The sequence below is a fragment of the Lethenteron reissneri genome, chromosome 25, assembly GCF_015708825.2.
Source record: "Lethenteron reissneri isolate LAM-NWPU_2019-01 chromosome 25, ASM1570882v1, whole genome shotgun sequence".
Taxonomy (NCBI): Eukaryota; Metazoa; Chordata; class Hyperoartia; order Petromyzontiformes; family Petromyzontidae; genus Lethenteron; species Lethenteron reissneri.
The window spans coordinates 5208985-5233694 of NC_083803.1; the positions used below are offsets into that span (position 1 = coordinate 5208985).

Below are 24710 nucleotides of genomic sequence, written 5' to 3' on the forward strand. Positions count from 1 at the left end.
GCGTCAGATGTGCTCAGTGGAGAGATTGTGAATTATTGATAGCTCTCCACTCTGTGCGCCTTAGCTGTGAGTCGCACCTGCAGCAGTCAGCACTCTGCAAAATCACCAAAAGTGTTGTTGCTGCAGAATGTGCTATTCATACCGAACCAATTGATTAGGTAACATTTTCTCCTTAAATCGCCTCCCTTAATATTGCTTCGGTCGCCATTGTGCTTGGGTGTTTTTTCGAATAATTTTTTGTTGTTACTAGCAAGGTATAACAACTGCGGAATTGTTCCAAAAGTAAGACAGCATTACAGGTCCTCAATTAGCTAGCATGAGCAGCATGGCGTGAGCCTGACGGCCGGTCCTGTGAGGGTCACGGGGCGATTATTAGCCGTCTCGATGACGACATCACCCCACATTTACCAAACAATCGTGCCTAATTTGCCGACATGGCTCTCTTGGCGGTGGCGCCCATGGAAATGTACAATGATCTGCCAGCGTGCAGGGGATGGGACATGTCCAATGGTTGAGTGTAAAGCCGAAGCACTGTTTACCGTTCCAGCGCCGACTGCAAAGATTTACGAGCGCGCTTAAACCGCCACCTCATTTGCATGAGGAGATGCCCGCGTCTGCCTCGTTAATTATTTAAAACCCCTTCGTCTTAATTATTTTCATTGTATCACCAAGGGTGCGTTTTCACAGAATGATGCCTAGCATGTGGGTGAAATTAATTTTAGCTTTCGTTTAAAAACGCGTTTATGTGCCATAATTCAATGCATTGTTAATCCTGATTTCCCTGCTCTGAGCACACTGTGTCAGTAGGCAATAAGGTTCAATAGCTTTTCCAGAGCATTTCGATCTGCGTTTACTAATTCCGAACCGAATGCAAATCAACAAATGTACTCGACACTTAATTTTACTTTTCGATTTAAAACTTTCGTGACTGCAGGGATTCATCTTCTTGGTTCTTTCGGTAAAGTCACGTAGAAGGGAAGTAATAAAATAATAAAAATAAAACATAATAAAATAAAATAATTCTCACGACGTTTCGGCTACAACGCAAGCAGCCGTCTTCAGGTGAAGAATGAGACACTGCCAAGCTAGGAGCTTATATATAAGCTGCGTTGGAGATGGAAGAAGAGCGCCTTAACAAAAGAATGTGCATATGAAGAGGAATTTAGCATATTCATGGAAAATGCGTAGGAGGTGGGCGGGGCATAATATGACTTTGAAACCCCCCCGCCCACCTCCTATGCATTTTCCATGAATATGCTAAATTCCTCTTCATATGCACATTCTTTTGTTAAGGCGCTCTTCTTCCACCTCCAACGCAGCTTATATATAAGCTCCTAGCTTGGCAGTGTCTCATTCTTCACCTGAAGACGGCTGCTTGCGTGCGTTGTAGCCGAAACGTCGTGAGAATTATTTTATTTTATTATGTTTTATTTTTATTATTTTATTACTTCCCTTCTGCGTGACTTTACCGAAAGAACCAAGAAGACTTAATTTTACTGTTTATTTGCTGCGAATTATGGATAATTTCAATCACTATGCAACATGCTCATTTATAATAAAGCCCTCAAGACTTGATACCACTGTGCCCTGGCCCTTGAGAGCATTAAATTTTCATTGCTGTGAGCTACTGGCTGATCCGGGCCTATCTGTCGTACATTACTGTGGGAACGCCGCGTTTATCCGGTTCTGGGTTCACCTGAAAATACTGCACCGCCAAGTGCCAGTCGCTGTCGTGATCACAAAGCAGAGCCGCCTGCTCGCTCGCTCGCTCGCTGCCCGGTGTTGGGATGGGGGAGGCGGGGGGGGAATACTTGGGGGATCACCACCCAATGTGGTGCTTGCCACACAAGCGTGCACCCTAACGAGTGGGAAAAAGTCCATTGGGGGGTCCGGTTGTCGTGCAATCTCCAGCGACGACCGAACTACTCTGGAGCCGTGGTGACGAGCGTGTGCCCTCTCTTTTGCGGTGTCGTCACAGACTCTCCGCGGCGTGAGCCACTCAACGAGGCCAGCCAGCAGGTGAAGCAGCTCGAGAAGCAGCTGAAGGTCACCCGGCAGGAGAAGGATGACATGCACCGGGTACGTGGGCACACACACGATCGCATCCCCCCCCCCCCCTCCATGTGTCCTGACGCACACTGACGTACGCACGGTCGCAACTATGAGAGTTGCCAGTAACGGTGATAGCAGTTTTAAATAAGCCTTGCTTTGGAATGCCAGGCTTTTGATTTCATGTGACCTTCGAAGGTTTTAAAGTCACAAATAATAAAACCCAGATGTTCGTAAAAATTAGTTGCATCAGGACATGCGCGATCACCGTTTGGCATCGTATTTTTGTCACTTCAACTCGTCGTGACGACACGGGCGTTCGTCATTCTTCAAACGTGTGGCGTGCATTGCAGTCTAACAAAACTAATGCCAATTGCATCGTGTTTTTTTTTGGGAAGGAAACATGCAATCATCGTGTTTAAAATGTTTCACCTTGACAGTCGTATTTGAATCAAAAGACGCACATTCAAAAATGTGGGCCGTGCATCGGTATCCTGCACCTCATAAGTAAGGACCAAGCCCGTAAATGCAGTATAGCCAAGTTTTAAACGTTTCCATGTATTTGTTTCAGCAATAAAGCTGGATGATAGAACACCGAAAGGAACCAAAACAGCACAGCGCTCCTAAATCTGTCTCTTCGTTCCTGTGTGATGACTTAATGGTAATTAATACCAACTAATGCGTGGGCTCTTGTCAGAGTGATGGCACGCAAAAGACGTGAATACTCGTGAGATTTAAAAAAAACACTGATCGTATTTACCCAAGTGTGAGCCTCAGATCCGGATGGACTTGGTTTTAAGTGAGGCGAGCTAATGTGTTGTTTTAAAGCCCAAGTTGATCGAGAGAGGAGCCGCATTAGAGAGCGAGCCCTGCTTCGTATTATTACGTTGTCAGGGCATTGAAAGGTTGCTATAAAAGTCAGTTTGCCAAAGGGATTAAAGCGTTTCGGGGCCAGAGGATTAGTTTAATGCCAAGGGGGCGAGCACGAGGGGTTGTCGCGTTGGAGAGTGGCTGCTGTGGGGGGGGGGGGGCACAGTGGGGAGGCGAGTGAGTGTGTGGGGGAAGCCGTTTTTCCAGGCAAGACGGAGAGACATCAAAGCCACCTCCTGAGAAGGGGGGGGGGGGCGCTGATGTCACAGCTGAACTTACCCCCTCTGTTCACCCGCTCTCTCGCCCTCTGCCTTTCAAGTGCCTCTCTGTTTTTCTTGTCGGGAATCTTGGCTGGAGGTCGGCCATAGTTGGCGTGAACCTTCAATTATGCGGTCTCTGTTTTCTACTTTGTTGTTGCTCAGTTTAACTACATGGTAATGCTTAATTACTCAATTAAGTGGTAACACAATTTTGTTACTCAATGTAATTTTTTTTCATTGTGGCTCAATGTTGACTGTTCCTTTTCCTAAAAGCGTGCTCTACTTTAGGGTCAAGTTTAAGTTTGTGATTCGTTTAGAGAAAAAAAACCCACAGTAAGGAGCTGAGCAAACAACCCAAGCAAGACTTTTGAACGAGCGTTGCGACTCAGTGCGCCTCTCCGATATCAAGGACCGCTATTATGACAAAAAATGCATGAATAAGTTAACCCTTCTTTGTCCTAAACCACGAGCGACAGCGTGTGCCAATGTCAGAAGCGCTCGGCGTTCGAAAGTGCTGATTTACTCTAACAGTTATGGGTACAAATGTTGGCTTTAAGGATGTCCCAAGGCACATCTGTTCTTCCGTTCGTGTGTAAAAGCATAACAGGGCAGTGGTAACGGATATGCAGGTGAAGAGCGTGGTAGAGGAATTGGCCCTCGCGATATCATGGCTCAGTGGGCGGTGGTGGGAGGCTTGTGCACGGGGGGCTATCTGAGGAGAGTGCGGTGTAAATGGCAAAACCGACACTTTCCCATGAGTATATCGCAGTAAAACCGAGCACCTGTGAAAGCCTTTCCGGTGCCATCGCCTGAAAACAATACGTTCTATAATAATAAAACAACGATCTTGCAAGTCTGTATAAAAGGCAGCACTTTGCAAGGCACGTAGTCGATACGGCTCTTGTGTATTTGCGTTTTTAAGCGATGGTGAACACTTTATTCCTCTGGAAGGCATTGTAATATCTGGCCAGAGTGAGAAGTGCATTGTGGGGGTTCAGTAACTCGGGCAGCTCCCGCTGGATCACCTCGGCATTTACTCGACGGCAACCGCCGGTCCATCTTAGGCTCGCTCACGGCCGTGTTATTGAGTTGCAAGCGTTTGAAGTTTTCGTAAATCTTTCTGGCGGGGAAGATTGGCAAGTTGGACGGATGGGTCGGCGGACGGGTGCCCCTTTGTGCTGGCCCGTGCTGAGATTTGAACATGTGGCGCTCTCCGAGCTTCGGTTGTGCAAACACAGAGACAGGAAAACGTGCGCGGCCATGCCGCTGATGCAGCAATTTTCTGTATGGCGCAGCAGCCAGCAGGTGTTGCTCCTTTTTTGTTTGGCAACGGATGTCTCTTGTTAAATTTAGGTTTCATTCTTTCTCAACCCCGCCGTGCCTGCATGCTTCAAACTCCAGATAATTTTGTTTTGTTTTATGTTGATTGGCCTGTGTATTGCCTTGCAAATCTTGCATTGTGTTGTTTCTGGCGTGCGCGCGTGCACGTGTGCGCACATGTGGTATGTATGTGCGCGTGTGTGCGTGCATGCAAGTGTGTACATGTGCGGGATGCGTGTTTTTATGTGTGGTACATGTGCGTTAGAGCCTGCATGCACGTGTGTGTGTACATATCTTTGGGGAGCAGTGGCGGAGTTTGTTAGAGCATTCCGCTTTGAACCCAGCGAACCAAGTTGGATTCCCGCTCACGGACAACACCAGTGACGATTTTTTTAACTCGTCTCAGACCTCTCTTAGGTCGACTCGGGCTTAAAATAATACTTGGTGCATTGTGTGAACCTCAGCACCTGGGGAGACGAAGGCGGCCAGGTGTGGTGTTGGCCACTAAGCCGACCTTCATCTACTCACTAACAGCACTTGCCCCAAGAGTCTGTCCAAGGTTATATGGAAGATATTTATATTTGCATACATGTGTGTACAGTGGTACCTCGGTATACGTCGTTAATTCGTTCCAGAAGGTAGGACCTATACCGAATAATGACGTTTACCAAACGAATTTTTAACATAAATAAAGGGAAAGGAAATAATCCGTTCCAGAGTATAATACATTTATTTTATATGGCATATTATACATGAATGGGGTTGTATAAAATAATTTTGACACTACATATTACTAAATGCATACATAAATTAAAGTAAATGCATAAATAAATTAAATAAATTGAAATCAAAATCAAATTTGACATCACTTTACCTTGCTGAGAGGAGTTCAGAGCCTACGAGGATGGTGGTGAGGAAAGGGAGGAGTCGTAATCGGGGTCTACGCGGTGACTCATCCCGACCCATACAAGTTCTAGCAAGCGCGTCGTATCCCAAGCAAGACGTCGTATCCTAAGACATTTTTTTCTCGTCAAAACATGACGTATACCAAATTCGATGTATTCCAAAGTGGTCGTATACCGAGGTATGACTGTATATGTATGAATGCATGTGTGTGGGTGCAAGTACATGTGAGCCTGCATCTAGGTGTATGGGCATGCATGCATGTGTAGTGACACAGTTCGGAGACAGGAATAATTTGAGGCAATTTCTTTATTCGTGCACACAAAGGGGACTACACGCGCCCTACGCGGGTGCACACTAATTGTATATATTACACACAACCGTCTACGGTCAGCGGCACCATCTAGCTAGTACAGTTGGCAGGCTGTTTGGCTTGCGGCGCCCAGTAATGGTGAAGACGGCGGTGACGATGGTGACGAACAGCAGATGGTGAAGATGGTGGTGACGATGGTGACGAACAGTAGCAGGGCAAGGGGATCCACTTTTAGCAACAGCCCCGAGATCCCGCTCTGGGCTCCCTCTTATGCTCCCGGCATGGCCTTTCTCTGCCCTGGCCACGCCCCCTCTTTTGGAACCTCCTAGGAGGTTCCCTGGGACTTCCAGATGGACCCCTTCCTGAGCATTCCCTTAGTTGTCTTCCCCCCCCCCCCCGTATATACTGTCGCCTGCTGACGTGTGTACTGCCATACGCTGTCGGTACCACTTTTCGTCAGCAGCCAGCCAGCGCTATTACTCTACACATGTATGGGTGTGTGTATGAGCATGTACGTGTTTGCGTGCCAGTAACGCGCTCATCTCCTGCTCTGCCGGACGGACGACAGGAGCTGCAGGAGGCGCACGACAGGCTCAAGACGCAGACCAAGGAGCTGAAGGATGCTCACAACCAGCGTAAGGTGGCGATGGCGGAGTTCTCCGAGATGAACGAACGCATGACGGAGCTGCGCTCGCAGAAGCAGAAGCTGGCGCGGCAGCTCCGTGACAAGGAGGAGGAGGGGGAGGCTGTGCTCCAGCGAGTCGAGGGGCTCAAGCAGGAGGGGCGCAAGGCAGAGAAGGCCCGCAAGGAGGTGGGCCATGTGCACGGAATACGTGCACGCGTAATAGGTGCACGCGTAATAAGGGCACGGCGCAAACTTAGTTTTGGACTTAAACCAAATGAGTCTGGTTGCCCACGCTTTTCTCAGATGTGGGAAGCCTAAGAAGGCTTGCGCTTGGTTCACACTGGGATTGGAGACTGCATGGGGATCAGGCAGGAATGCCAGTGCAGCAGTGCATTGAGTCCACCCGCCAAACAATAAATAACGGAATTTAAAAAGCATTGGGTCTTAACAAGGATAAGTATAGCACAGGGTGTCAATACAGAAAAATGAGTAACATGGTCTCACAAATTAAGGTAAACTCTAAATGAAGCAATGTTTGACAGAAAAATAAATAAAATTACATGCTAAGAAAAACATTTTAAACAGTTTCATCCGTGCATTTCGTGCAAATACATCACAAAGGTTCAGTGCTCAAGTACAACATCAGCCCCAAGAGCAAATAGGAATTGATTTTGAGTGTGAGGTTTTCAATGAACCAGGAGTTAACACAGCGGCGAGTTTTTTTGGCTTTTAGCCCTGCGAATACTCTTCCACCATCATCGTTATGATTCAGTTATTTCAAGATAACGTTTTTAGAAACAGCCTTTCCTCAGAACTACTCGAAATGAGGTCCATTTATCAGCCCTTGTTTTTATAAAACTGCCAATGCAGTCCTTGAAATTACGTTTGTTATTATATTTCCTCCGAAGAAGCTCCTTGCTTAACTTGTATTGCGAATTATGGAAGCATTTTTTATCAAATCACGTTGCCCTGCCCAGCAGCACGTCATTGGCAAAAAAATCAACGCTGAAATTTTTTCTCTCCACATGGGCGACCCCGCAGCTGGAGGCCCAGGTGGAGGAGTTTCAGGCCGAGGCTTCAAAAGAGCGCAAGCTCCGTGAGCGGAGCGACCAGTACGCCAAGCAGCTGGAGGAGGAGCTGAGCAAGGTAACGGTGCGACTGCTTGACTCACCAAATCCCTCGCACTCTCACCTTGGATTGTCGGCCTGGGCGGCTTCACCCATGCGCACTTGCTGATGGGGGGGGGGGTCGGCTGGCACGCGTGCATATTTTGCAACGAGGAAGAGCGCGGGATGTAAAAGCGCAGCCGGTTCGGTACAACGGCAGGATGTGGCGGCTGCGGGAAGGAAATGCGGGGTTTGTGGCAACCTAGTATTTAGCGGTTTGCGGTTTCCTTTCTTTGTGTCGGCAAGCCGCGCGTGTGCGCAAGCGCCCGGAGTTTGCGAATGAGCAGGCGTGCGTAATGTCTTATGACGAAGGCCAGGGTCTGAAGGTTGTTGTGGTTTTGTGTCCCACCCATGCCCTCCTCTGCTCCTTGCGCACCTTCACCTCGCACCGCCAAATGCTGACCGATATATCTCGTGCCACCTCGCCGACCTGACGCGCAACCTTGCGCCCGCCAACATACACGCCACCCTCCACCAACTATCTCGCCTCCCTTTCCACGCCTCGCCCACCACGCACGGCTATGCCACCCAATGACACTCTGGTCCTCGCTGTGCCACACTGCCTGCCGAGCGCAGCAAAAGCAGGTGGGGCGGGGAGCGGGCGTAAGCAGCCTGGAGCACCAGCAGGAGATGACGCGCCTGCGCGCCGAAAAGGACAAGATGAAGGTGTCGTACGAGGAGGAGCTGTCTAAGCGCGACGCCACGCACGTCACGGAGATCCGCGGCCTGCGCAAAGAGCTGCAGGAGGCCGAGGCCCAGCATCTGGTCCTGCAGAAGGAGGTCGCCATGATCCGAGACAAGCTGGACAAGGCGCGTCGCGAGAGGTAGGTCGTGGGACGGATGGGCGGGGGGTTGAACGCTCGCCACTTTTACCGTTTGCCGAGCCTGTTAAGATGATCATGGTAAAGCCAGCGCAGGATCTAGGTTGATTCTTTTGGGAAACTATTTGCATAAATGCTTCTCAATCGGTGCACTCTTGATTACATTAACCTTTTTTAAAATAGTTCTTGTCATTTGGTATGGACAGACTTGTTAACATTTTTGGACATGTGTTCATAAAAACGTACTTGGTTAATTCTCACATCCAGAAATTAGTGTCACCTCCCAGCAACGTCTTGTCTTTCATGGGAAACGATCTCTTTTTTTAAGAGTAGCGAGCATCGGCATCGGGCAACGCCGTCCGCAGTCGGAGCGACGGAGGCGACCGTTATGAAGTTTTGCACATGAACCCCCGCACCCCTCCGCAGCCAAAGCGAGCAAGACGAGGTGGTGGTGGAGCTCAAGAATAAGTACGAGAGAGAGCGCAGCCTCCTCACTGCCGAGAACAAGAAGCTCAATCAGGAAGTGGACCGGGTGAGAGCCCTTGCTTCTGTTTGTGGTGGCTGGGCAGTGAATGGGTGGACAGATCAGTAAGGCACGGTTGCTGCCACCCTGCTTTCTCGTGAAGGTTTTGAGAAACTGTGAACACTTGTCCTGGACTAGGAGGATGTGGTATGCTCAATGATGGTCCGTTGTGGGAACATGCCGGAAAGTTGCCTACAATATACCTTGGGTTGGACAGGTGGTGAATGGGATGGCAGTAGAGTAAAGTTAGTTACTGACCTGTTTGTGTGGACATTTTAGCATTAATCCCATTTCTTTGTGGGTTTCTCCAAGCACTTTTACAACATTTTTAAAATTCATAATTGGACCTAACATTCCAAGCAGGATACTTCTTAAAAGGTCTCGTGCCCTCAGCACCAGTTTCCTGGTTATAAAGAACTCCCGTTATTATTACATGGGCTATAATTTCTCATTTTACATGATTCAATTGACTTAATTGTTATAAATAGCCGTCATCGTCGTCATCTGCTCTCCTCTCCCGCACCCCGAGCAGCTTGCCGTGGAGGTGGAGCGCCTCTCGGGGAGTCAGCGGCAGCTGGAGGATGAGCTGCGTGACCTGGAGGACAAGAAGCAGTCGGTTGCGCACTGGGAGGCACAGATCACCGAGATCATCCAGTGGTGGGTATACCTGCACATGCGCAACGCTCTCTCGCAAGCACTTCAAACCAGCGATGTCCACCAACCGCTCTGGTCACCATCGGAGCCCTCGAGCGGCCGTGTTTGTGGAGAGAGAGTCGCGGGGATGGGGAGGCGTGACGGCGCTCCACTGCAGGGCCCGGCACTCGCGCTGGCGCCACTGCCGCGAGGCGGTGCCAGCCCAGGGGCATTGGGACCGTGGCATCGGGCAGGAGGGGAGGGGGTGGCAGAGAGGAGCGAGGGGAAAGGGGCCCGTGGGTGACATCGTGAGCAAAGCCTGTTCGGGGGTATCGACGGATGATATTCACACGGCATGCTTTTCCCGGACCGTGTCGGCCCGGTAGGTTTTGCACGCTTATTGAAATATAAAAAGAAGCCCTGTGTGTTCCCAGCTGGTTACATTGAGAAAAAAATAAGAATAACAAAGTGTTACGTTGCACACTATTTGGACTGGAAATCCTCTCACAAAAGTGTAGTGTCCCCTTTTGGAAATGGATAGGACATAGTTTAACAGTTTTTATATATTTATTCACGCACACACGGATATGTTCCTTGGAAGCCCGTGAACCCACACTGACTCACAAGGAGTTTGGCAGAAACACTTTTCATTGACTGTTGCGAGTAAGCAGTTGTACAAATTTGCAGCAGGCACGTGCCGCACTGCGGAACCAAAAGCTCCTTGAATAGCGGTCAGCTTGGTCAGGCTGCGAGCTCTGCTGTTGTTCCTGGCCCAGCGATGTCCCTGGCCACAAGTCTCGTTGACCGACCACGCAAAAACATTCACCGGTGGCTGATTGTGAGGGCTCATTCGCAGAAAAACAAGGTCTCTGTTTTTGTGGTTTGAGGCGGTTCATTGAGTTGTTTTCTGCATATTTAAGCTCCGGGTGTTACATAACTTGCTCTCTCGTGTGTTTTTCAAAAGCAACAACGTTTTTGATCTTTTTTCATTTTCTTTTTTTTTACGATCGAACATTTTCAAAAGATGTTTTTGCAAAGTGGAAATTGGTAGCAGATGCAGCAGTATTTCCGAGCCTCGCTTGCAGCCGGCGATACATTTCTGACGAGTGGACGTTCACGCAAACTTCTGCATTGATGTGAAAGTTACCGCAATACGTTCGTGGAACTGCTTTCGGCATGTGGCACCACACGCCAGAAAAATTTTTGTCAATGCCATTGCTAAGGAAGACACTGTCTGAAAGCGATCACCGTCGGGACGTGTGTTCCATGCCACGCAACCATCCCACAGCAATACACATTCTCCCCTCCTCCACCACCCCCCACTTCCCCTCCCTCCATCTCTGGATGTGTTCGTGGCGAAAATTTCAGCGGGGAGCACAGTGGGAGAACGGCCAAGCAGGAATGCTTGACCCGCAGCCAATGTAAACCTTGGTCTTGCATCTAATGAGAGGGTCACTTTGCCATGCCTCTTCAACCCGTATTGAGTGAACGTTCTTGCACATTTGCCGTGGGCGACATGTGGCTCAGGAGTCCCGAGGGTTAATTTTTTGGTTATTAAAGCAACGTGTCTGAGCATGGAGAGCACTGTGGGAGCGGTAGGCATGAAACGATTTATTTATTAAGAGTGATTTAAATTGAGTTCTTACACCCATGTTGTGTTTATACATACTCGTTGGTTCTTTCGGTAAAGTCATGTAGGTAGAGAAATAATAGATGACGACGTTTCGATCGCAACACAAGCCGACAGCAGTTTTTTCTTGCTGTGGTTGTCTCACCTGATGACGATCGCTTGTGTTGCGATCGAAACGTCGTGATCTATTTTATTTTTCTACCTACGTGACTTTACCGAAATAACCAAAGAGTATGGATTCCTGCAGTGACAAAAGCTTCAAATCAGTGTTTATACATATAACATTCAATTGTGTTTTCTGTGTGTATGGATCAGTTATTGGCTATTTATGCAATCTTTTAGCAAATGGTAATTGACTGAACGGGACCGACAACCTAGACAAGAAATGCCAGACACAATGCAAATGACGAGACAAAAAAGCATCTCTTTGACTTGAATTGTGGCTGAATCATAAACGTCGCAGGTGCAGGAGGGTGAATCGTTGTTTATCGAGTGGAGCGTGGTGTGAACTTTAAAGTCTAAAGACTGGCTTGCCAACAGGACAGCACCGCGCCCATGTACGACCACGTGCGAGTTGAAGTCGCTCACTCAATGTTGAGTGGAAAGCGTTCTATCAGTGCCACCGTGTAAGGCAGTGTTGTTCACGAATTTTCAGAGGGGGACCACTTTCACTGATAAGACATCGGTGTGAGGTCTGCCACACATTTGAAACCATTGGGGTTTGACCGCACGATGGGGGTTTTCATTTTTGTGTATTGTCGGGGGCCGCGCGTCAGGGGCTGCACTAAAGGCCATCAGGGGCTGCCAGTGGCCTGCGGGCCTGGCAATGAAGCACACTGGTGTAAGGTGATATGTGATGCTTCCATTCATATCATCGCTAAGTACGATGATCGAAACTCCATTGAAAATTGACCACTTCCTCGGCATGCTCAACTCGAACCGAAAAGAAGCGGCAGATGCAGTTGTCTGAACAGCATCGTCGGGAGAACTAAGGGGGACCCCAAGTGTAGTTCTACACATGCACCGTCTTTAGTGAGCAGTGCCTGTCTTTGTAGGTGCTCCTGAACAGCACTTGACCAATTCCAGAGGCTAACCATTACATTCTTGTTGGGTGTTTGTTACCCGAGGCGCATATATTTGCCTGTGAGTATGACATGCGTGCGCTTCTTCGTGCGATTGGCTGTCTTTGTCTGCGTACCCCCGCGATGCAGGGTCAGCGACGAGAAGGACGCCCGCGGCTACCTCCAGGCCCTCGCCACCAAGCTCAATGAGGACCTCGACTCCTTGCGCAACTCCAGCCTCGGCGCCAAACCCATGGTATGGGGACGGCGCTTTGTTCAAACCAGAGAGTGTAAACACTCCCAGCGAGCGATTCGGTGAATATCCCCGTGTAAGATGGGACACTTCTCGGCTTGGGCCTGGGCAGTGTTTGCTCGCACTTTGTCGGTGTGTGTACGACACACAGGACTTCCTCTCCGTCTCCCACTGCACTTGCGGTGCTGTTCTATATCGGACAACAGTGCGCGCTGTTAGTTCACTTTCCCACAGTCCTTATTTTGGGAAGTAACGGTGAGGACCAATGTCTTGGCGAGTTGTGAGATGCAGCGATTCCATAGTTATCCTGGTCGCGGCGATTTTTACGTTTTTGTTTTTGTCAACATTGGTCGTGGAAATGTCTTGGTTATTGTACATCACGCAATGATGTTCTGTGTGTTATCGCGTACGTAATAATGGCGTGGTTATTGTACACCGCTTATTGCGGGCTACTCGTGTGTTGATGGGGGCCCGCCGGCATGCTGTCACGCAAGACGTCAAATCGCCCATCTCTCCGCCTGCTTCCATTCCACTCTTTCACAGCTCCTAACTTTATTATTAATCGTTTGCCCGCTTGAGAAAACATATTTTTTGCTCTTCATTTAACCTTTTTTCTCTCAATTTTTTACAAATGATGATTTTCCACTTGAAAAGAACAGTTCGTTGAGCTTTGTTTTTCTGTCTTTACGTTTTTCTTGGTGTCTCATTTTGTGTCTTACTTGGGTTGCTTCTTCTGTTCCACTCCATCTTTGCCGCATTTCTGCAGAACACACTGAGCCCTTATTGCCACAACTACACAGAGTCCGATGGCGCTAGGCAGGTAAGCGGCAGCCGCCTTCAACCATATTCCTGCTGTAAGAATGTTAATTTCAAAAGAGCACATCCCACCCGTTTCATGTGTGTGTTTGTGTGTGAATCATGTGGAAGCTTTTCCTGTTATTTTGAAATCTTGTGCCTTATCGTATGGTTCCCCTCCCTCTGAAATGGCACATTTGGTGTCGGTGGCAAAGTCTGGTCATGCATTAACACTCGTGGAATTAGTGACCAAACGTGGGAAATGTGCGGGTTTACTCGTGACAAAGGCCTAAGTTCATAACGTAGAACTTAATAATTTTCAATGTTAAGCACGTTTCATTCTATCTTCTGCGCTCACTGAGCGCAGAAAGGCAACGACACACGTGGCATGAGGCCGTCAGTGGAGAACCCGTAGATTAGAGCTGTGCAGAGTCTTTGTTATTGTTTTCATTATTTAGCCACAAGTGCCAACAATAGCAGAGACAAATGAGCGCATACAGTTTTGTGACGGCTGGTTGTACGAGCCAAACCCCATCGTATTGGGTGGGCCGCTTGTTGCTACGTCGGCTCGGGACGAAAGCGAAGCCGATAGCAGCGGGGATCGTTCATCCCTCGGAGATCGGCGAAGGCAGGTCGGCCAAAAAGGCTCGTCCGCCTGGCCAGAGTAGATATCTTTGCGTGACGTGTTGGCAAGCGATCTCTGCGCATGTCCACTCTGCTCTACCTCATACTACCTCCCATGGTTACGACGTCCCCTTGTAGTTCCCGCGCACTGTTGGCCCGGCCACTCAGTGCTGCCATGTCACCAAGAACTGCAACGAACCTCTTCCACTGCACGTTTTGCCAAACCTTCTACCGTTGTCATTGCATTTGTGCACTGCGGCATTCCTGGTCCCCTCTGCCGTTGCACATTTTTACTCTTTAATTTTCTCTTTGTTTACTTGAATTCTGTTTATAATAATTTGCAATAATAAACACGACTTAAATAAACATGTCGTAAGATAACTGAAATTGTACACTAAAGTAAATATTTAGGTGTCGCTTTTTGGTTGATGGTGTGTTTTTGCTTGAGCATAGTTGATTAGAATTTCAACAAAAACAAACGAGATTCGAGTATAACCTTGCGTAAAAACAAACATCAAGTGCGTCCTATATTTAATATTTGCTTCGTCGTGAATTTCACGTGAACATGCCTTGTGTTTGGTCCCGGCTCTGCTCTTAATGACGGAAGTGAAAACTAATATAACTAAACTATTTTTATTTTACCAGGTAAGGCCCACTTAGCTGTATAGCTCTTTTTTTCAGAAGCGACCTGGCTACAAATGATAGCTCAATAAAGTCGCTTATCACGTGGAATTTATATCAACCAAATACTCTAAACGCACGTTGAGAGTATTTCTGTGGAGGAAAAAACGATTACCCGGAGAGAAATCCTCACGATCACGGGACAACATGCAAACTCCAAATACACAGGCGTCAGGGTCGGGATCGAACCCACGGCCTCATGCGCACCACATTCGGTGACGAGATGTGGTGCACACGTACCACATCCTGGCCTCCTAGGCGAGAGCCGCCCCCCTCCCCACCTTCCGCCGAATGACCACGAGTGGCCTTTGTGATCCCTCCTAGTTTACATTCGCACAATGCATAATATGGAAAGACTGCAAGGAGATGTGCCAGTTTTAGCTATTGTTCGCTTTTGTTTGAAAGCCTGGACGGCAAAAGCTTTGTTGCTTGTTTTCGTCGCCGCTTAGTCACTGCGGGAGGGGAGTTACTGACTGGCTGTGTGTTTGCAGGGCTTGCATCATGCTTCTGGGGTCAAGGCCATTGTAAGAGAGGGCTGTGTAATGCCCCGTATATGCAGATTGCATAAAAAACACAACATTGATAAAGACTACAGGGACCCTGTCATACTTTCCTTTGATCTCGTTTATCTCGAAATAGAGCAAAAATTTGCACATGCTTTATTTAAAATAAGAGTGGCATACTGGTAGCAGATTAAGTATAGTCACGCACATGGCATGCATTGTGGGAGTTTAGGCAACAAACAAGTGATGGAACAGTCATATAGAGTGTGTTCTATAGGCACATCCGGTGGTGCATCATAACAGCAGCTGCTCAGGCGCCAAGTCCATCGACAGCTTTGTCTCACGCAGTGCCTACGTAACTGCTCACGCTCGCCAGTCTTGGCGTCACGCAGGCGCCTGATGATGCGGCATCAGGCGCCCGCGTTGACAGTCGCACATGTCGTGGGGACAGCATGGATTCGGGGGAGGGGTGGGGGAGTTGCGAGGTCGAGATGGGAGAGGGGCGTTGCGTTTGACGGCGCCGTGCTCGCCGCCTTGTGACTCGGGCAGGACACGCTGTGGAAGACGAGGCGCAGCCAGAAGGTGGAGATGTCCGCGCGGCTGGAGCTGCAGTCTGCGCTTGACGCGGAGATCCGTGCCAAGCAGGGCGTGCAGGAGGAGCTGACGCGAATCAAGGCCACGCACATGGCCACCGAGGGGTGAGTGCCGATGTCCTGTGTGAGTGTGAACGCGACGGCGGGAAGCGGAAACGCCAGAGCGTGAGCATCAGTGCTGCCCCGAATTGCTTGGTGATGTCACACAAACCTCATGCCAATGTCACACAATATACTGCAAGATTGCCATCTTAGTTTTATCAATACCTCGAGCCCTTGCCTCCCATCCCACATCTCTGAGACCTTGTCTCTCCTCTTCTTGGTTCTTTCGGTAAAGTCACGTAGAAGGGAAATAATAAAAGTAAAATGTTGTAGTTTTATTATTTTATTATTTCCCTTCTTCGTGACTTTACCGAAAGAACCAAGACGATGAATCCCTGCAGTCACGGAAGCTTTAAATCGAAACTTGTTTCTCCTGTTTACCAATTTTTTTGATTTCTGCTCGAGCAGCCACTGACGTCTCCATCCCCTGTGTCAATCTTGACTCAGTGGGTCAGTGGGAGGATGCTCATTCTCCACCACTGCCCACTTTGTTTGGAAACACCCCACCACCCCCTCCTATTCTTGACACACTACCACATGCAGTCAGTTGTCAGCTTAAACCTCTATTATGGATCTGTACTTTCTGAATCCCTCATGGTTCATTCACCTTGTATTTACCCTGCTGTACTTTTCATCCTATACATTTGAACCCATCCATAAATACGTACATTTGTAAATTTTTGGACATTTCATGGACAGTGCCTTTGGATGAACGTTAACTGGGACTCGCGTAATAAATCCGAAACCGTGCTCGATCCGGGCGGACCAGACGAGGTGAAATCCGACTGCCGGGGAAGTGTTTGGCAGCCCCCTAGTGGTAGCGACACCAACACTGCCTTCCCACCGGCACAATCGACCGCATTCCAGCACGTGCCGCACTTGGACATTTGAGACAAACACCTCACTGTGTGAATGCCTGCGCTTTACCAAAACAAACCGCAGAGACTGCTCTGTTTATTTTTTTCAATTCCCCCCCCCCCCCCCACTTGCCCTCCCCCCCTCTCCTGTCATTGAAGGCGAGCACCCTAGGTATGCCGTCGCGGGAGAAAATTACTCGGGGTGATTATTGGGGCGTGCTCGTCACTCATACTCCTGTCAGCCCCAGTAGGGAACTCAAGACCTGACCGCTTTGGGGTGGTGTGTAAACACAGACAAAAATATATATATAGTACGTGAAGTTTTACTCCTCAAAGGAAAGCATTATGGGCGTAGGCCCCGGAATGGGAAAACATTATCCCCTGTGCAGTGCGCCGATTCTTTTGAGTCTGTACTTATCGCTAAGACACGGCATTGTTGTGCGTGGAAACGGCTTTAAATTAAATTGTCGTCTAAAAATATGTGTGGTTTTATTTAGCGGCGATCCCTAACGGAATTCACGTGTAAAAATTTGTCAGGCTGCTTTGAGGGGCTGCGTTGTGCCACTGGTGGCCCGTAAAAATAATAATTCACGAGATTGTGGAGATCCCAAGTGTGGTTAAGTTTGTGGTTAACACGCTTTATGAGGCGTTTCTTTTTTAATACAAATATTTTAATTCACAGGAAACTGCAAGAGACTGAGAAGAAGAACAGCAGCCTCATGGCAGAATTGGACATCCTTAAGAAAGAAGTGGCCGAGATGAAAAGGCAACCAGACAAAGGTAACATAACAGCCCCCGAACGTAACGGTGGTGCAGTGTTCGAGTTTGCATTGTCACCTTTTGAGGCGGCCAATGTTCGGTGTCCCTAACCCAGCGCGTCGTGAGTGGACAATGCCCCAAGCATTCATGTTGCCACCACTCTGCGCAGGTCTCAAACAACAGGACTCGAGGAACTCCCTCGTGCGATATTATGAAACACCGTCGTCACCGGTCGACAAGCCAGACGTAAGTTGCCCCGTGCACCATTGTTTACATTCCTTGTTTCCGTAATAAGTTAAGCTAATAGGAAGCTTTGGCCCACTCTTTATCGCACAATAGATCCCCTATTTTAGCCTGACGAACTGGTGTGGTGAGTACTGATGGCGAGCACCTCTTATAAGGCCGTCCTTGAGCAGCACTCGTATGTCGTGTGGCGTGCGCAGGATGCAGAGCTGCGTCCCGGCCCCGTCTCTCAGCTGTCGCGCGCCACCTCGCTGCCTGTGCACTCCACGGCTGCACAGCCCAAGGTATTGCCGCTGCTGGCCGTGCCACCCCCCCCCGCCTCCACACAAAACAAAATGCCAATTTCTCCCATGCAGCCTCTACAATAGGTTGTTCGGGCAAGTGCTGTGTACTAATTACATTGGATGGCACACACGAACGAACGGTGTGGCGAGAACCACGCTTGGTCGTCTTTGTCTCTCGAGTGGTGACGTTTATACACTGTCAAAGGTACAATTATAAGATTGTGTCGACCTTGGGAGGCGTCCATGACTGGTTCAAATATTCGCCAGCGATTTTGGTTGAGCAGAAATTTAACTCGGTGGCTACAGGATTATATTTCCAACTCCGCAACCTGTCACTACTCAAAATACAAAGATCCCCTTTATAGTCTTAACAGACTGTTGGGAAAAGTGTTGTTATCAAATTCCTATTAAGGCCAACACGGCACACAAGGGCATGGCCTTTTATGTCCACTCAATGCTGATGCTTGCACACTGCACCAGGTTGTCAATTAAGGCCGAGTCGACCTAGGGGAGACCCAGGACCAGTTCGGATGATCATCACTGGTGTTGGTGGCGACAAGCGGAAATTGAACTTTGGAGCGCAGCGCGCTAACCACTACGCTACCGCTCCCCACGGGCACACATTCACACTTACACAAACTTGCACACACAGCACAACAAGTATTAATTCGGATGGTTTCGTTGTTGCCATTCTTCCCAACCCCTCAATCCCGTGCTGCCCTCTTCCAGCCAAAGGCGCATTCGCTGGTGGTGCGGACATTCAGCAGCCCCACCAAGTGCAGCCAGTGCAGCTCCCTCATGTTGGGCCTGGTGCGGCAAGGCTGCGCATGCGAAGGTACCACCAGCACGTGTGCGCTGGTCGTGGTGTTAGGGTCACGCACATTTTTGTCATGACACCGTATTGTTATCAAGAGTAAAATATATATTTTGCCTTGGTGTGTTTCAGTTTAGTATGTTAACGCCTACTGGTGCCGCACTTTAGATTTATGCTTGTGTGCTTATGCGATTGTGTGTTTCTGTGTATGTGTGGATGTCTCTGCATGTACACGTGCGTGTGTGTGTCCGCGTGTGCACGCATGCATGTGTCTTTCCTTGCATGTGCTTTGTGTCGTGTGTGTGTGTATATCTTGTGTCCGTGCATGTATCCTCATGCATCCCCCCCCACCCCCTTTTTTTCGGCAGTGTGCGGCTTCTCATGCCACGTGACGTGTGCCGAGAAGGCACCCCAGGTGTGCCCCATCCCGGCAGACCAGACACGCCGGCCCCTGGGTATCGACCCGCAGCGTGGCACCGGCACTGCCTACGAGGGATACGTGCGGGTGAGGCCCCAGCGCCGCGCTAGCTTGTTACCAGACGTCTTGGTGCCCTGGCGTGACTCACAAGTGGCCACGAGTGTGAAACTGGCGGTTGGTCACAGGGCCACTGCGTCCGTCAATTCGAGAGAATTGGGATTCGTGTTGCAGCTCGGCATGAGTAGCCTTTCCCTTAAAAAGCTCTTCTTATTCAAGGATGGACAGAAAGTTGTGTACGGAACGGTCCTCATTGTTTTTGGAATTTCTGTCACAGAGTATAGCCACAATTCCACTGAACATAGCTGGCTGTGAACTCCAGAAGGTGGCACTGCTTGAAACTCTCGATTCCATATTGACTTTGCCATGGATTTTGACCAAGTTGACTATCATCCATGGCATTTGTATCAAACTACCTTTCTGAGACATTCCGTAGAGTGAGGCTGAATACCACGTGGCACAGAAAGGATGTCGCGGATCGTAACCCCCCCCTCTCCATCTTCTCGCAGGTGCCGAAGCCAGCGGGCGTCAAGAAGGGCTGGCAGAGGGCGTACGCGGTGGTGTGCGATCTCAAGCTCGTTTTGTTCGACATCCCCGAGGGCAAGACGGCACTGCCAAATGTGGGGGTCAGCCACGTCATCGACATGAGGTCAGCCACTCGGCCGGGCAGCACGGTGCTTCGTGGAGGAGTCCAGTGGTGCACATTTAATATTTGGCAGCCTGAATCAAGTGACCTTTCTTGTAGATGTGAACAAAGAGCATTGCACCTCTTTAATTAATTTTTTTTTAAATAATTTATACATTGCGCAAGTAGGGATGAGTAGTGGTTAACGTCTGCTGACCTGTCACTCGACTCTTTCAGCGTTGCACATTTAAACGTACGCGTAAACGATTTTGCGTTTGTGTGTACACGGAATGCAGGGATGAGGAATTTTCTGTGAGTTCGGTCCTCGCCTCCGACGTGATCCACGCCAACCGCAAGGACGTGCCCTCCATCTTCAGGGTGAGTCGTACAGCTACGGCTGAGCTCCTGCCACCACACGCCAATCGAGCTGCAGAAACCCCAGAATTCACAGCGACACCAACCGGCTTGATCTCAGGATCACAGCAAATGCATGGAACTCAACAGGTCCCACATTTCAGATTTTATTTGCAGGCAGTGTCACGGTGCAAAAAAAAAACTCTTGTCGCACGTTACTCTGCACGCACGCATCGCATGCATCGCACGCACCAATTACGCACACCAATTATACACACCAATCACACACACACCAATCGCATGCACTGCAGGTGACGGCGACGCAGCTGACGACACCCCGTACGAGGTTATCGACGCTGATCCTCGCGGACACCGAGACGGAGAAGGAGCGCTGGGTGGGCGTGCTGAGCGAGCTGCAGAGGCTGCTCAAGCGCAACAAGCTCAAGGACCGTGCCGTGTACCAGGCGCGCGAGGCCTTTGAGAGCGGCCTGCCCTACATCAAGACCACCCTGTCCGCCGCCGTCATCGGTGAGAGTGGGCATGGACACGGAGCTGGCCTCCACAATGGGAAGCTTGCGCTCGGCAAGCCGTTGGGAAGAGTTCATGCTCACCGCCGTGCGTTGCTTTGTCAATTGGCAGTTGTGCACGTGTCTGTGTGTGTGCAGATATTCAATTGGGTGTGTACGAATATGGTGGAGTGGTAGTGTAGTGGTTAGCATGCTGCGTCGTGAACCCGGCGACCCCCGTTTGATTCCCGCTCATGGGCCAACACCAGCGACGGTTATCTGAACCGGTCTTGGGCCTTCCCTAGGTGGACTCGTTCTCAAATGAGTATATGGTGTGTTGTGTAAACATCTGGGGAGATGAAGGTAGCCAGGCGTGGTACTGCCCACCCACCCACCCCATCGTGTGCCGTTCCAGCCTTCGTAGGTGCTCGCCGATTGCATTTGCCCCAACAATTAGCAAATATCGTGACTGGTCCTGAGCTTCCACAAGATCAATTCGGCCTTAAATGAGTACCTGGTGTAGTGTCCTAATGCAAGCACTGGGGAGACAAAGCGTGGCCTTTGTGAGATACTGGCCACATCACCACGCCCTCCAGTAGTATTCCTTGATACGTGCCCGCTAACAGCACTTGCCATGAGAGCCTGCATGGTGAAATACGGGATCCTTCTATTTGTGTGTGTGTGTGCGCGTGCAGACCACGATAGAATAGCACTTGGAGCGGAAGATGGGTTTTATGTGCTCGAAGTCACCAATGATGGTAAGTGTGCACAACCCTTGTGTATAATGCCTCATCAGAAAATACAATAAACACCTTGTAGCAGGAACACAATGCATCGCCATTCACTTCAGCAGTTCTGCACTGGTCACGAACGTGTGCACGGAAGCCTTTTGAGAGGCAGGTTCTATCAGGGCCTGCCCCTACCATTATTTTGTTCATTGCCCACAATCCACCATGATTATACATTTTGTAGCTATACATATAGCAGGCTATGATTTCGATATATTGACCTTCTTGGAATCCTGGACTAAATACGTACATTTCCACATCATCAAGCACTGTCGCATCTTGTTTACCACTTCACGAGTCACATCTGAATTTGTTCAATATACCATAAACGATCCTGGGTCACGGGTTATTGCAATCCCGTTTGTATTGTCTCGTTTTTTTCCCATCTAATTTTTTTAATCTTAAACGTAACACTGGCATGTCATTCACATACAGCTGACTTAAATTGTAAATTATTCTCACACGCATTATTCATCGATGTGAATCATTAGCGAGAGAAGCCATATTTTAATCATCCGATTCGTCCAATATCGGTTCGTTTCTCACCTGCCACTGGGTGGCGATCTCTAAACACAAAGGCGTACATGCGGCGTGCGTCCACAGTGATCGTGCGCGTGGACGACTGCAAAAAGGTGACGCAGATCGAGCTGATCCCGGAGGCGCAGTTGGTGGCCGTGATCACCGGCCGCAACCGTCAGCTGCGCCTCTACGTGTGGAAGGCGCTCGAGGGCTTGGAGCATGAGCCCTACAAGGTGCCCGAGGCCAAGAACTGCCAGGCGATCGCGGCAGGGCGTCCCAGCGGGCTCGGCGCCGCCGGCTCGGCCCTCCTCTGCCTGGCCATGAAGCGCCAGCTGGTGTGCTACGAGCTGATGGGCGGTGCTGCGCGCACGCGCCACCGCCGGATTCGCGAGTACCAGCTGCCCAACGTGGCGCAGTGGCTCGCGGTGCTGTCGGAGGGCATCTGCGTGGGATACCAGTCCGGATTCGCCATCTACGCCACCGGGGTAACGGGCGCACACACGCCCTGCGGCGGTTTCACTGCTCCGTGGGTTTGGCCATGCTGACGTTAGTGATTATATCGCGTCCTTGATGATCAGTGCCATATAGTCTCCTAACTTTTGATCCGCAGAGTGCTGGTCGTCTGTAAAGCCATGGGAAATCGGCAGTGGCACTGTTGAAGATATATTTCTTCAAAAACAGCAAATTTGTTTACCGCTCGTCTTCGATGACAATTAGTTGAGAGTTTAGAGTGGTTCCGTGGCTCCAGAAAAGTTAGGAACCATTGGTATAGATAATAAGACACCTTAAAGTGATTTTTTGACATTGGGAATTATATAATAATGCTATATTGTGTTACTTATAAAATTATACACCAATGTATGTACGTATATTGAATATTCTGCTGGTTTCTTTTTCAAGTCTTAATCAGTTGCTGGGCACGCAATCATTCACCCACTCCATGACATTATGAATTGCGTCATGGTCCCGGGTCACAATTCCTTTCATGAAATGTATTCTCCTTTGTACCTGTGGTTCATGACAGAATCTATTATGACTAGAAAACGTCCATGAACGGAAAACACAATTTCATGCACATGTGAGCTTAGCAGTCATATTTAGCAAGTCAGAGAATTAATCCTTGCCTGTACGGTACTTTCAAATACCACTGCCGTTTCCAACAACCAACAGATGTGCGCTGCATTGTCCAGATTGTTTCCTGTATTTCTGACTTTGCCTCGTGCGTTGTGCCCATGTTGTATTGTTGCCGTGTCACTGGCGCAGGCCGGAGAGGAGGCGTCGGGCCACTGCCTGGTGCAGGCCGAGGACCCCTCGCTGAGCTTCCTGGCGGCGGGCGGTGGCGCTCCAGCAGACGCTCTGTGCTGCGTGGAGATCGTGGGCGGACCCGGCCCGGCACGCGAGTACCTGCTGTGCTTCTCCTGTGTGGGCATCTACGTGGACCGGCAGGGCCGCCGCTCGCGCCAGCAGGAGCTCATGTGGCCAGCACCTCCCACTGCGTGCTGTAAGTCGCCACGGTGGCTATGAGATGTTAACTACCTCACCCGGTATGCAAGAGGGCATGAGTTCGATCTCGACCCTGACCCCACCTGTATTATTATTTTTTCTCTCTGACTCCAATTTTTGCTGTAAGTCGCCACGGTGGCTATGAGATGTTAACTACCTCGCCCGGTATGCAGGAGGGCATGGGTTTTATCCCGACCCTGACCCCACCTGTATTATTATTTTTTCTCTCCGACTCCAATTTTTGCTGTAAGTCGCCACGGTGGCGAGTTGTTAACTCCCTCGCCCGGTATGCAGGAGGGCATGGGTTCGATCCCAACCCTGACCCCACCTGTGTTAATTTTTTTCCCTTCGGCTCCAATTTTTCCCTCCACATTCAGTAACATGCGTTGGGAGGATTTGGCTGCTATACATGTTTCCGCGTGATAAGCCGCCACTCCATTCAGAAAAAGAGCAGTATAGCTCTGTGGGCCTTACCTGATAAGGTAAAAAAATAGTTGAGTTAAACTATTAGCCCCATTGGCACCTGTATCGTTGCTGCGTAACTGCGTCGGTGTTGACTTTGTTTTGCCTCACGTCGCAGGTTACAACCCTCCGTACCTCTCGGTGTACAGTGAGAACACAGTCGACATCTTCAACATCATCACCATGGAGTGGATACAGACACTGCCGCTGAAAAAGGTGCCACTCGCTGTTTTACTATATTGCTAAATTAGCAAATCGCTGTCCCTCCTAGTTAATTGAAAAGTTAATTGACAGTCGTTATTTCATTATGATGACAACCTGACCTAATTTGCACAGGATCTTTTTACTTAATAATCTTGAACTATTAGTCAGCGTAAGATTTTTTTAACGGGTCATTTTAGCAATTGACACCACCGATCGGCTCTTTAGCATCGTCTACATGGATGACTGTGGAGCTTTCAGGCGTCCTCCGAGGTTTGTCGAAGCTTTTGTGTTGTGCCCGTCCTGTGAGGACTGACCCTCGACTTGTGCATCTCTCCTCCCTGTGGTGCAGATAAAGCCGCTGAACCCCCAGGGCACCCTGAACCTCCTCCCCTCCGAGCCCGTGCGTCTCATCTACTTCCAAAACAAGCAAGCAGGTAGGAGAAGGGGGGGTGCTCTTGCATAGACATCGCCGGAAACTTGGCACGGCTGCCACGTTTCCCATTGCGGCGCCCGTGTTGGCGTCGTCGCCCCGAGTAAGTCCGGCTTGACCGTTTAAGCGGCGACAGCGACGGGAGCGCGTACGCCGCACAAC

At 49.5% G+C, this 24710-nt stretch overlaps 1 protein-coding gene across 4 annotated transcripts in view; it reads left to right on the forward strand.

Moving 5' to 3' along the window:
• LOC133347083 (serine/threonine-protein kinase MRCK alpha-like) overlaps positions 1-24710 on the forward strand; it is an 85017-nt gene that overhangs the window by 53984 nt on the left and 6323 nt on the right. For 2 of the 4 annotated variants that reach the window (XM_061559020.1, XM_061559021.1), the window contains exons 12-33: positions 1979-2079; positions 6284-6526; positions 7382-7486; positions 8083-8330; positions 8754-8859; positions 9383-9507; positions 12325-12430; positions 13194-13247; positions 15580-15728; positions 17265-17362; positions 17511-17587; positions 17785-17868; positions 18598-18703; positions 19051-19187; positions 19667-19806; positions 20079-20160; positions 20448-20664; positions 21338-21400; positions 22034-22434; positions 23213-23450; positions 24033-24130; positions 24468-24552. In XM_061559020.1, the coding sequence (XP_061415004.1) occupies positions 1979-2079; positions 6284-6526; positions 7382-7486; positions 8083-8330; positions 8754-8859; positions 9383-9507; positions 12325-12430; positions 13194-13247; positions 15580-15728; positions 17265-17362; positions 17511-17587; positions 17785-17868; positions 18598-18703; positions 19051-19187; positions 19667-19806; positions 20079-20160; positions 20448-20664; positions 21338-21400; positions 22034-22434; positions 23213-23450; positions 24033-24130; positions 24468-24552 (3063 nt within the window). The remainder of the gene's footprint in view (positions 1-1978; positions 2080-6283; positions 6527-7381; positions 7487-8082; positions 8331-8753; positions 8860-9382; positions 9508-12324; positions 12431-13193; positions 13248-15579; positions 15729-17264; positions 17363-17510; positions 17588-17784; positions 17869-18597; positions 18704-19050; positions 19188-19666; positions 19807-20078; positions 20161-20447; positions 20665-21337; positions 21401-22033; positions 22435-23212; positions 23451-24032; positions 24131-24467; positions 24553-24710) is intronic. The other 2 variants (XM_061559022.1, XM_061559023.1) reach the window with 1 other exon arrangement.